Genomic DNA, 12,177 nt, shown 5'->3' on the forward strand with positions numbered 1-12,177 from the left:
AAAGAAAGAAAAAGCTCACACTATATGTTTCTGCCTGCATCAACTACAAGGAGTTACAAGAACATTCACCTGCTGAGATGGATAATTAATCTTAAATTAACAATTGCGTCCTCACGTTCCAAGAACAGGCTGGCAGTAGTCAACAGTTCCTGGCCATTCCCTTGAGAACTTGTTTGTACAAGTTAAGATGCCATTAATATATCTTTTTCAAGAAAATGCAGGTCACTTTGCAATACAGTAGCTACAAAACATTTCTTTATTTTTTAAATAAAACATTTAAATCATCAGGTTTTGTAAAACAGCATGTCAAGTGTTTACCTTAATCTTTGTAGTGTGAGCACCTTCGGTTTTATGCTAAAACAATCAACATAATTTATTATTTGGTCAGACTATTAACCTACATTGAAATAAATATAACTTCAAACAAGACAGATTATTTAAAGCACACCAGATTGCTATAACTTCATAAAAAGCTTCTCTGGTGACAAGTGAAACAGAGACTGCAAAACCACGATTGCAATATTTTTCTTTTTCTCTTTTTTAATTTCAGTGAGGACTGGCCTATGAAACTTAGGAAAAACAAGAATAAAGTTCTATAAACTACAGCATAAAAAGACTGCATCACAAAATAAAAATAATTGAGATGGCTTACCTAAACTCTTTCAGAATGAGAGGTGGAATACATACTTCTAAATTAATTACAATACACTGGGCTGGTCATAACATGACCTGTTCTCATGCAAAAATATCCACAGAACAGAAATAGAAATCTTTGTTTAACAACTGGAGAGATAAGCCACTGATAAGTGAAAACAATGTAGCCCACAGAGCATTTTATGGTGACACTACTGATTACAAAATGTAGGGTGCAAAATTCCACAAGTGATATAAACCCTTAAAGTACAGAAAAGAAGTTTATAAGTCAAAATTAGTTCAGCACCTGAGATTTTCCTGTAGAAAGCAAAACAGAGACACTTTCTTTAGAAACATGTAATACAATCAACTCCTTTGCTCTATTGCACCAGAGTAATTGATTGGAGTTGAAATACACATAATGTTCTAGGTTTCTAATTATGCCCTGAAGATAAATCGGCTAGCAAAATAGATTTAAGATTTGATCCATGTGCATTACACAACTGTTTTATGAAAATATGTTTTATCAAAACTGGAATAGATTTCATCTACTGAAGTGTACAGATGAAATTGAATTTAAAGAACAGTCAAATAACAGCATACAACTTGAATAACGTTGACAATGAAATAAGATTACCGAAATGAAAATGTTTGAACAAAATGTAATAACTTAGTCTGCTACGCAGGCATGTAAGTTTTACAGACAACTAACATACTTGTCTTCACTTTTGGTTAAAATACTACTTAAAGAAAATCCTTTTCTACTTTCACTTTGATAGCTGGGAAGTGATTTATCTGTGTTCTGCTCTATGTGATTTCAATTTCATCATTTCGTTTGTGTAGTTACCTATCATTCTCAACATAACCAACCTACTGCACACCAGTCTTAGAATATAAGTTTTCCTTTTTAATCCCTTGGCTTTGAAGCTCTTAAGTAAATGTGTATTCTATTAAACACTTGAACTCCTAGACCCCAGAACAAACAACAAAAGCCTCAGCAATGTACTGTTCTGAGGAATACTTGGTAGTTTTGTTCTAATGTGATCTAATTTTATGAAGACTATTCGTCAAAATATATGCAAATTAAGATTTTAAATACTGGAATATAAGGTATGTTCCTTTAATTCTAGAAATGCTTTCATCAAATAAAAGAGACTCTTGATTTTACTTATTCACTTAGTGAAACTGCAAAAAATTAAACTGTTAAGGCTTTTTATTTTTATTTTTTAATCAAGGTTAAGCCTCCCACCACAATTAGCTATTTGGAATTTTATGAAATCTTTATATCTCTGAAAAACAGTCAAGCACATCTCTTTGTTCTTTAATTTCTAAAGTGGGCAATTAGTAGTAACTTCAGGAAGAAAAGCTTCAAAAATTATAATGAGAATGTTAACGCTTAGTTTTTGCTGCTTTAAAATTTGAGTGCAGTAAAATGCACTGTTGAATCACTTAAAACCAAAAAACCAGTCATTCTTAATCCCATCAAGTTTTTCTCAATACAAAGTGCAGCAGAGTTTAAAAAAAAAATAAAGAGGGGTTGGAGGGCACAACCCCCTCCATCACAAAAAAAAAAAAAAATCCCAAGACAAGAATATTCTTTTCAGTGCAAACACTGCAGTCTTCAAAAAGTTAAGAGTACAAATATTTACGTTCCAGTGTATCCTTACCTACAAGGAATGTTGTTTCACATTAGAAAGCATGTCAAATACCTTTAATCCAATCAAAATATTAAAGTTCACCCTCTCAAATCAATAAGGTGGCTGAAACCCAAGTGTTTACACAAGCAGTAAAACTTTCTGAAGAAACTAATGCACACAGTTGAAAGCTCTTTCAAACACCAAGGGCAAAGACTGCAAATGCAGCTGCTGGTCCTTAACCAATTTCAGTGTAACATGCCGAACAGCAACCAGCTATTAATGGGGAGTGAACAGTCTTCTATACTGGCATCTTAAACCCCTGACGCCTCCATAATTCCACAGGGCATACAGAAGCTAGGTGCAGATAACTCCTTCTTATGCTAAAATCTTCTCGGCTGAACACAATGTTACCGTACGTCCTTCAGTTTTTCAATGTGCAAAGTTAAATTTCTAGAAAAAAATTCAAATGTATAGAAAATGCATTTAACACTGCAGAGGGAGATGAGTATGTTATTTTAATCATTCAAAATACGCTCAGCAATTTTGTTAAGAAGCATTGTGCTTTTAGAATTACTAATTGGGATTCCATTTGAAAAAGGCACCTATTACACTTCCTTAATTAGCTGCCCATTTTAATAATTTCGGTACTATTTGTCACAGTACATAAAAAAACAGCAGCATAAAGCATTAGATGGACAAGAATTTTATATTTGTTCTTCTTTAAAAAGAAAATATTTAAAATGAAAGGCACTCAAGACAAAAACTCTCTCTCCAGTTCATATATAGATGGCCGGCACGCTTTGCTTTTCATTCGACATAAAGGCACAGTACAGTCTCTATTTTGACCTTCCACATCAATATCAAGTAATGAGGGCATGTGGCAGTTAGTTCTTTCCTCAGTGTCCGGCAAGTTAACATCTGGATCTGTACTGCCCTCTAAACATTTGGAGTCTTTAGAGTTTGGTTTTATAATATGTGGAAGAATCTGCCATGAATCAATTTTACTTCTTACAGAAGAAGGTCGAGGCCTTGATATAATATTCATAGCTCTTTGTTTTTCAGTTGAAATACCACAGTGGTTGCTTCTTCTTTGAAGAGATGGAGAATGTAGAGTTCCAGTAACTGACAGAACAGGCAACTTGGAGACATCATTGGTTGAAGCAAATCCATTAGCTGACGGAATGAAAAGGTCAAACAAACACACAAACAAGAGAAGAATTTAAACTCTGTGGCTCCTTGATTTCTTTGCCATTTACAAAACTGGGTTACCACAAGCATTACTAATTATTCTTCTTAAACAAAACAAAACAATTTAAACATTCATATACATTTATCCTTCCTAAGGAAGGATCAGCAGTGCTCAATAAAATCTTCCACCTATACTTTCTGCTAAAGGCTATAACAATTTCTATTTCATTGTTAGAAACAAGAAAAAGCGTTAATCATCCAGTACTTGGATGAATCTTAATAGTGGAATACAGCCATCAATATTTGTCAGGTTATTATGAACAATTACACATGCATAGAGTGCTATAAAGGATATAACATTTAAGCCACTACAGAACCCCAGTATTGCAGTTTAGAACTCCTTTTCAAAAAAATTCACTAACCATGAAGAAATCCATTTACATGTTGACCAAATTTAAAGTTATTTTTAGCTTAAATTTTTTAATCAACAGCTAAGCTCAAAGATTTGTGGAGTATGTAACAACACCGAGGTTAAACAAGCAAATCAAAGCATATCAGATTCTCTTTTCTTGAACTTAAAAATGTGCAGTATTATAACGATGCTAATTTCCTCACATATGCAAATTGTGAAACAAGCGTACATCTCTTTCAGTGTTACGAAGTCTGCAAATTACATCGTGCATGTGGCTGACAACAATCTCAGTTCACCTCATCCATAATGCTACCACTGTACACAAAAAGCAGGTTATTGCTGATATAAAAAGGCTAGTAAAATCTGTTTTTACAGTACCTGAGGAAATGACTGTTCCACTTGAATCTTAGTAATACCCTCCCTGTAACAGGATACTATTTCAAGTGCAGATAGCTCAGGGTTCGGACACTTAAAGCTTAACCACATACATTTATGAAAGCCGAGCTAACACTTGAACACGTAACAAAGACCTAGTGAATCATCAGTGAATGGTTAGAAACAGAAAATGTAGGGAAACTAAAGTTAACAATCCCCCACATTTTAAAGTTTTCCATCACCTACCTGTGGTGTGAAAATTGTTCCCGTCTGATAAGGTTCGTCTGTGGCCCAACACACTTAGCTTTGTTGAGGAAGCATTTGGAACTTTTTGAGATTCTTGTTGCAGACATAGATTAAAAGGCTGATTTTTTAATCGTGCAGAAACTGTATTAGGAGCCATCTGTATTCTCGGTTCTCTTTTACTTTCATAAGTTTCAGATAAAAAGTTATCATTAGAACTACATGGATCACAATCACCAACCACATTGCTTACAAATGCATCTTCACTGTCAGACTGAAGTAGGCATTTTGTGGAAATGGAGGGCATAGAGAGAAGGTTCACAGTATTTGCAGTTGCATTTAAGGATGGAATGCCTGTTTCCTCTTTTTTGGACTGCAGTCTTGTAGGGCTAGCACTTCTGCGAAATTTCGAAGCACGCTGAAATATTCCATCACGTTTCTTCTTCTCATCTTTAGGCAAGAGTTCATCGGGACCTTGTGATTTGTTCAGCTCTCTAATATCCAAGCCTAGAGCAACAGATGCAAGGAGGACTGCACACCCATAAAGAACTGAATCGGTCTTCTTTTTCTGCAGTGTTCTGCTCAGACTGTTTGTAGGTGTCATTTGAGGAGTACTATTTGTAGAACTGGCAGAGGTTCCTTCTTCAAAGCTCTCATGTTCTACTGTATTCTCTCCTTGATCATCCTTCCAAAGAGGTAGGTTAATATAGGCCTGACTTGGCAACTTAATTGACTTTGGTCTTTTACTGTCCAAACCTTCAGGGAGAAGTCTCTTATCAGTACACACATCTAAAAAAAAATTACAACATACCTTAGAATTACAATTCAACTACTACACGTATATCTGCATATGTATACCAGGATTTCCTTTTACTTATAAGTATTAATCTTGAGATTTACAGTACATATGTTCCCCTTAGATGTAGTCAGAAGATCAGAAAGACTCATGTTTTAAGTTTCAGAAACACATTCTAAGCCTAAACATTTTCAAGTTTTCTATTTAGTCTTTAGAACACATGAAGTCCTATTTCACTACAAATGTCATGTTTCACATGACTCAAAAGCAAACTCTAGTAGAAGCTTGCAAATGAATTACTAGAATTTTTTCCAATTAATTAAATAGGGCTGAAGTAAGGAGCAAATGTGATAGTTCACACCTAATGACAAAGAAAACGGAACGTGCATATGGTTCGCATGATTTATTCTATTGTAAACTACTGAGTAATATAGAATAAACACGGAAACATTTGAAATGCAAATATGTAAACTTGTTTAATTTTCTCTGTATGCTGGGGTTTCATACACGCTAATAAACATATAGAATTGCACTCTGCTAAGTCTGTGGGTTTTTTTGTTCTGTTCTGTTGTTTGTTTTAATAGTCCTACCAGTATATATAATTTTTTTTCCTAGGAAAACAACCAACCGATGTCCAAGCAGCTTACTATTTTCTCTTCCAGGTGACAAATCTATAGCTACTTCAAGTTATACCAGTTTTTTTTTTTTTTTTTTTTTTTCCTGATAGCAGAAACTTCATTTTCTCAGTTATCTGTCATACAGAAAGCATGAGCAAATATGAAAATTATTATGAATACTGTATAGCTATAGCACATTGTAGGAATGGACATAAAATGCAATATCTTGTTTGCTGTATTTCAAGGTAATATTATGTTCCTGATTTTTCCTTGTGGTTTCCTGTAAATCCCAAAATGTTGCCTAACCAACTTAAAGATTTGAAATCTACTTTTTTTTCCTTGAAAATTCAAAGAATAAATATTGCTTTAAAAAAAAAAAAAAAACAGGAAACTAAGACCGGGAAATATATGAAGACTTACAGGTTTTAACTACAGTTTTAAACTGAGTACACAGAGGCCACTAACAATATAAGCCATTAATGATTATTTAAATGTCAATGTATTCATTTACAGCAGCGACTGCAGACCTAACATACAGATCAGCCTGACAACTCAAAAACATGGAAAAAGTCTGCATGACATGGCAGACCTCACATAACATGTCTATTTGTTAGCTGCTAGTGATAGAAAGGTAAAGATTATACCACTTGCTGTTATCATAAATTATCATAATTTTTTTTTTTGCATTGGAATTGTATCTGTAGCATGAGAACTCTTAATAATCTGCACAATACTTGAGGAACTCAATGTGCTTTATAACACTGGGACAGACTTAATGTCATCATATATAAACTTCCACTTTTTCAAACATAGCTCTTACCTTGGTCCACAAACAGTGAAGCTAAAGGAACACCCTTCTGATTTTTCATTACAAGTGTTGACCAAGGGTTGCTGCCATCTGAAAGGGGTCTTACTCTGAAACAATGATAGTTACTTTGATATTTCAAATGATATCGTGCTTATATACACTTAAGAAAGAAGTTGCACTTTCCTTTCAAACTATAAACAGGCAGTATATAACTTGAAAACAGAAAAGCTTTTCAAAGTGAAAAAAAATGCATGTAAGAAATAGCATAGAGTTTTAAGACAATAACTGATACATAGCTTAGGATCAGGAATTTATTCTAACAATAAAGTTTCAGGACATAATAGCCTAAAAAAGAAGTCAATCAAAAATGGGCCTTCACTATTTACTGAAGAATAAAAGTCAGTGAAAACCTGGACAACAGGTATACTCTCAAGTGACACAAATACCACAGATTTCTTAAACAGTGATTTTCAAAAGGAACAAAAATAAAGCCAGCTTCAAAAGATGGTCTGGATCCAACCAGCTTACCAACCAGGCAAATGAATGGATATCCTCACACATACACAAAAAAAGAAAAAGGATGCATTAAAGTAATTATATGAAAAGAAGGAAGAGGATCTATTTCATCAGAAAAGAGCCAATCTCCAATTTTCAGCAATCAGAAAAAAATCTGAAAGTAAATGTCCTCAGCTGACTTTCAGAACTCTTTCACACTGTGTTTGTTAGTGTGAATGGTGCTGCTGGTGCGCACTGTGCTTCATGTATGCAGACAGTCCTATGTAATTGTATTGGTAGAGCCCACTGAGGGCTATGCTTGATGTTCCTTAAGTCAGTCTGAGGAAAGGCAAGAAAGAGAGGCAATGAATACCTACTACAGTGATTTAGTTACCAAGGATGCTTAGTATTATCAAACAAAATGTAGTAGACATACTTGTCCTTACAATCTGCACGATCCTTTGTTTGAACTGAACTTGGTCCCCATGTACAACCTCTCTTTTTAAAATTTCTCTTCACTTCTTCAAACTCTTCTTGGTGGTAAGTTGTGCTCCTTCCCCAAGTTTTGTTGCTTTCATCTGAAGTTACTAGAGATTGGATTTAAAAAACACAAAAAACCCTCCACTTAAGTAGTTTTTCTATAAATACATATATTTGCACACACTGACAGAACAGCTTTTCTCTACTACAAAGCCATTCTGACACAGTAACGCAAAGAGTAGTAAACCAAATTCGAGACGTTCTCTTTTACAAAAACCACCACACAAATTGCATTGAACCAAAAAGATGAGCAAGCAAGAAAAAATAATTTATGAGCTGACAACAGACCCAAATTAAAGACAAAGTAACAAAATTATCTGCTCCCTTTAACTGAGAACCTTATACTTAGGTAATTTAGACAAGTGAATTAGACTGAGCACTTAAATTCCAATGAAGAAAATATATGCTACAGAACAATTGTTATCAACTGAAACAATATTCCAATTGTGAGAATGATTAATATTTTATTTCTCATTAAAAGTATGATTTGTTTGGGTGTAAAGTATCAGTTCTTCATTAAATGCTTAGTCCGTCACTTCAGGTCAGCTGTGAAATTAAACAGAACCAGCACCTTCGAAACATAATAAAATCTTGCCTTTTTTCATAACCCCACAGGGAAGTTCATTTTCACTTGTGATATCTACATCTTGCTGGTACACATATACACTGTTTCTTCGGCCATTAGCTGTGTGTGTATCTGTACTGGGAATCACTGAAGAAAAATTAAGAGATCTTAGTCAAGTTGGTTTCAGAAAGGAATCTGTTTCCCTTCTTTTGGTCATAAAGCTCAAATCTAAAAAGGCTCTAAGCATCTTTTGATGCTTACAGGTTTTACTGTAGGGTTTACTGGTTCCTTTTTCTAGGACCAGTCCCAGGGAAGTAGACTTTAGTACTAACTGGAGAAGTAACTTGACAGCAACTAAGCATGCTTACAGCTACGAGAGAAAAACAGCTTAGCTTATTATAACAGCATGATTAATGAGGTAGTTGTTTACTTGCCAGCTGTTCTACCACTCCTGAACCACTGCACTCTCTTCCTCCCTCACCATACACAGTTGCTCATGTAGTGCAACAAACTACTTGCCTTCTTTAAACTCCCTTACTTCAACCATAGTTCTGGGACCTATTGAACGTGTATTTTTGCCTCTCTCCTTTAAACAGCTTTTACAAGTAGCTGAACTTGTTTTTATCATAAGATTTATAATTAACTAAATTTTTATTTTAAAATACAAAGCATTTACATTTGGAAGCTAGAATTATTGATGACAAAGTGAAGCAATCAAGCAATCAGTTGTTAGAAATGCCTGTTCAAATCACCTCTGTTCAAATAAGTCTTTTTGAAACAAAGACACTTAGGAGTGAAAACAAGGTAAAACATTATTGTGGGAAAGAATTTATTTTGCACAGGTGTAGATGGGTGTGGAAGCTAAACTGTTTCACCTAGATACTCCTGATTGATGTGATATGCTTAGGGATCCAAAAATCAAAACCAGAAGAGTGCTTCTTTTAAAGGAGAGCCTTTATGTCATCCTTTATGCTCTAATCCTATGAAAACAAATGTCTGCTCAAAGAGAACAAGAAATCTCCAGAAACACTAAGCACTTATGCAAAGATTTAGACTGGCACTGCTGTAATTTACACAGACTATGAATTACAAAAAAAAAAAAAAACCAAACACCACGAACAAAAAAAATCCAAAAAATAAAAAAACCTCAAATTTTCAGAATTGTGCCAATATCTGAAATTTACTGCACTTCCAAGCACTTCTATACAAAACAAGGAAAATTAAAGATAAATCAGGACAGGCTTGTCTAAATGTAGTCGCAATATTTCACGTAGGAAAACCTCTCTTTCCTTTCTGCAGTAAGAAAGATTTTAAAACCCCACAAAAAAAAAGGCCCACCACAGCTTTCCACACAGAATTTGCCTTCAATCTCAAATTTTCTTTAAGAAAAGCAAGATGGAGTTTGCCCATCTCTCTCCATTACACACAACATATGAGTCTTAACAGTATTTACTCAGGGAACTGTATGAGTTCTGGCAATAATAACTCCGGTATTTACTGAACTGGAAAAGGTAGCACTTCAACTTTAGACAGTAATTAATGAAAAGTTCTTCATAAAGCAGAGATATTTCCAAAGGAGAAGAGGGATCTGGTTTCTATCCAAGTCTTAAAGTTTCAAGTAGGTTCAAAAAATGAAATAGAAACACGTAAACTAGCTACAAAATAGTGTGCAGGAAAAAAACAACCAGCATGTACTTTGATTTTTCCTTCTCCATATGCATATCTGATACAGATTCTGAAGTACTTTCCTTCAGAGGAAACTCCTTTGGCAACAACAGTTAGTCCCTATCCATAAACAACCAGTTGGAACGTGTTCTACTGATTTTATATAGAGAGAAACTTGAGGGTTTTCCATCTCACATAACATTCCACTTTGCATAAGAGCAATTAGACAACCTACTCTGCACAACAGATTAGACAGTATAAAAGCAGGCAGAGATTCATGTAAAAATATTTCCCTATCTACATACAGCAATCTCAAATATAAATGTGGGCTTCACTATAAAAACATAACAAGTTTCCTTCCACATTCATAACTGCTACCTTGCTAGCACAAACACATATTCCTTCTGTCACCAGTATACAGAGAATAATGTAGACCGTCAAGCACAAGAACAATTAGTTTTATTTTTGATTATTTTCCTTGTTTTTCTTCAAAAATGAATGCTAAGATTTCATCTTTCTTTGTTTTTATATTTGCTTACAGTTTGCTTCTCTTTTTTCCTGAGCAAGCTGAGTTGTTGGTTGATTACTCTGCTTTTCCAGCTTATGAGACTGCTTCATGCTCTGAATATTTTTGTTTATTTTTTAAATAACAACTGATTTCATTTAGCAAATGTAGTAAACTTAATAAAAATTTGTTCTCCATCTTGCATAGCATCCAAGCACGTTTTGCATTTTGCCATTATAAATTTTGATTGTTCAGTGTTCTAACTGTCAGCTTACAAATGGACTCCTGAAGTTATTAACAAAATATATGATTTAAAACATCCACAATCGCTCTGAGTTGTTGAAAATTAGATAGCATTTTAACAAGACTATCTTTTCCATCAAACAACAACTTGCAAAAAGTTAGAACAAGGGACCTGGAGAACAGAAATATGTCTGAAATTGGATACTATTACTAGTGTGTTTCAATGAGTATATAAAACAAACATTATCTATTGACTGGATGAACAATCAGAAATGTTGGAGACTTACACTGTATAGCTCGAAGACGAGGAATTATTGTGGGGCTACTTGATGGACTAGAACTGTTACTGTTTAAACTCCTCCTTTTATCCAGATTAGGAGATGCTTGCACTGTTATTTTGTGCTGGAAATCTATTAGAAATAATTAAAAAAAATGTTTGAAATAAAGAATTGTCAGTAGATAATACTGTCGTACTACTAAAACAATTAAAATTATATAATGAGTTAGATTTGATAGCATCAGAGTTGTTCATACTAAATATGCTGACAAATTCTGATCCTTAATGCAACAAATTAGATCCTTCTTCAAACAGGTTTGATTTCACACCTTCACAGACTCTATACAATTTGCAGTAACACCAACAAAAGGAGCTACATCCAGCTGGACCCAAAACTGAGACATATCCAGATTGCATGCAGTTATTCAAAAGTTTTGGTTGTCACAAAAGTTAAAGAAATATACCACATTAAAGAGGTCAACATCAACATGCTGGAAATTCAAGACACCAAAATACAGAATTACCAATATTTCCATCAAAGTAATTAAAAAAAATTGGAAATTAAGTTTGATCATATGCCCTTCTCTAATCCCTGTCAACAATGCAATAGGATTGAATGCTTCGCTTAGAACTGTCTCAAGGACAAATTCATCTTGATGATTCTTGACAACAAAGAGCTAAGTGGTATTCCGGATAAAACTGTTGATTTTACTTTTTCAAATGAAGTATGGACAGAACCAGGAAAAAAGAAACAAATATTAAGTTTAAGCTTGTGATTCAGCTCAAACTAATATCCAAAATTTTGAGGAGGCTCACATGCCTTTCTGGGAGGCTTGTAGTATTTTTGCTATTATAATTTTTAAAGCAAGTAAAATAGGCATATTTCACTAATGCTGAAGTAGCGTTCCAAATCTTACGCATTCTTCGTCTCTTCCCAGCTACCAGACAGCTATGGTTCGGTTCACACTGAGTTAATGTGGCATTAGGTAAATGCGGCATTAGTAATAAATTGACAGACCTGGAAAGTACTGGAAGGAGCCAGCTGACACCAGGATACTACTAACATTAGTGAAGGCTTGCAAATCACAGGCATAATCTTGAGTTTGCCTAGTGACATCTAGTGGCAATATCAATAAGGCAACTCAATCAATCTGACAATACAATGGTCCGATCCCCTA

The 12,177-nt window shown here is 34.4% G+C and overlaps 1 protein-coding gene across 2 annotated transcripts in view; it reads right to left on the minus strand.

The window, feature by feature from the left end:
• Positions 234 to 12,177, minus strand: part of MAP3K21 (mitogen-activated protein kinase kinase kinase 21) — a 42,696-nt gene continuing 30,752 nt past the window's right edge. The window contains exons 6-11 of one of the 2 annotated variants that reach the window (XM_021390877.1): positions 11,010 to 11,132; positions 8,340 to 8,456; positions 7,641 to 7,791; positions 6,722 to 6,816; positions 4,492 to 5,277; positions 234 to 3,443 (exon numbers count right to left, since the gene is read on the minus strand). In XM_021390877.1, coding sequence (XP_021246552.1) covers positions 3,022 to 3,443; positions 4,492 to 5,277; positions 6,722 to 6,816; positions 7,641 to 7,791; positions 8,340 to 8,456; positions 11,010 to 11,132 — 1,694 coding nt within the window. In that variant the 3' untranslated portion in view covers positions 234 to 3,021. The remainder of the gene's footprint in view (positions 3,444 to 4,491; positions 5,278 to 6,721; positions 6,817 to 7,640; positions 7,792 to 8,339; positions 8,457 to 11,009; positions 11,133 to 12,177) is intronic. The other variant, XM_021390878.1, reaches the window with a different exon arrangement.

This window comes from Numida meleagris, chromosome 3 (assembly GCF_002078875.1).
Source record: "Numida meleagris isolate 19003 breed g44 Domestic line chromosome 3, NumMel1.0, whole genome shotgun sequence".
Classification (NCBI taxonomy): domain Eukaryota; kingdom Metazoa; phylum Chordata; class Aves; order Galliformes; family Numididae; genus Numida; species Numida meleagris.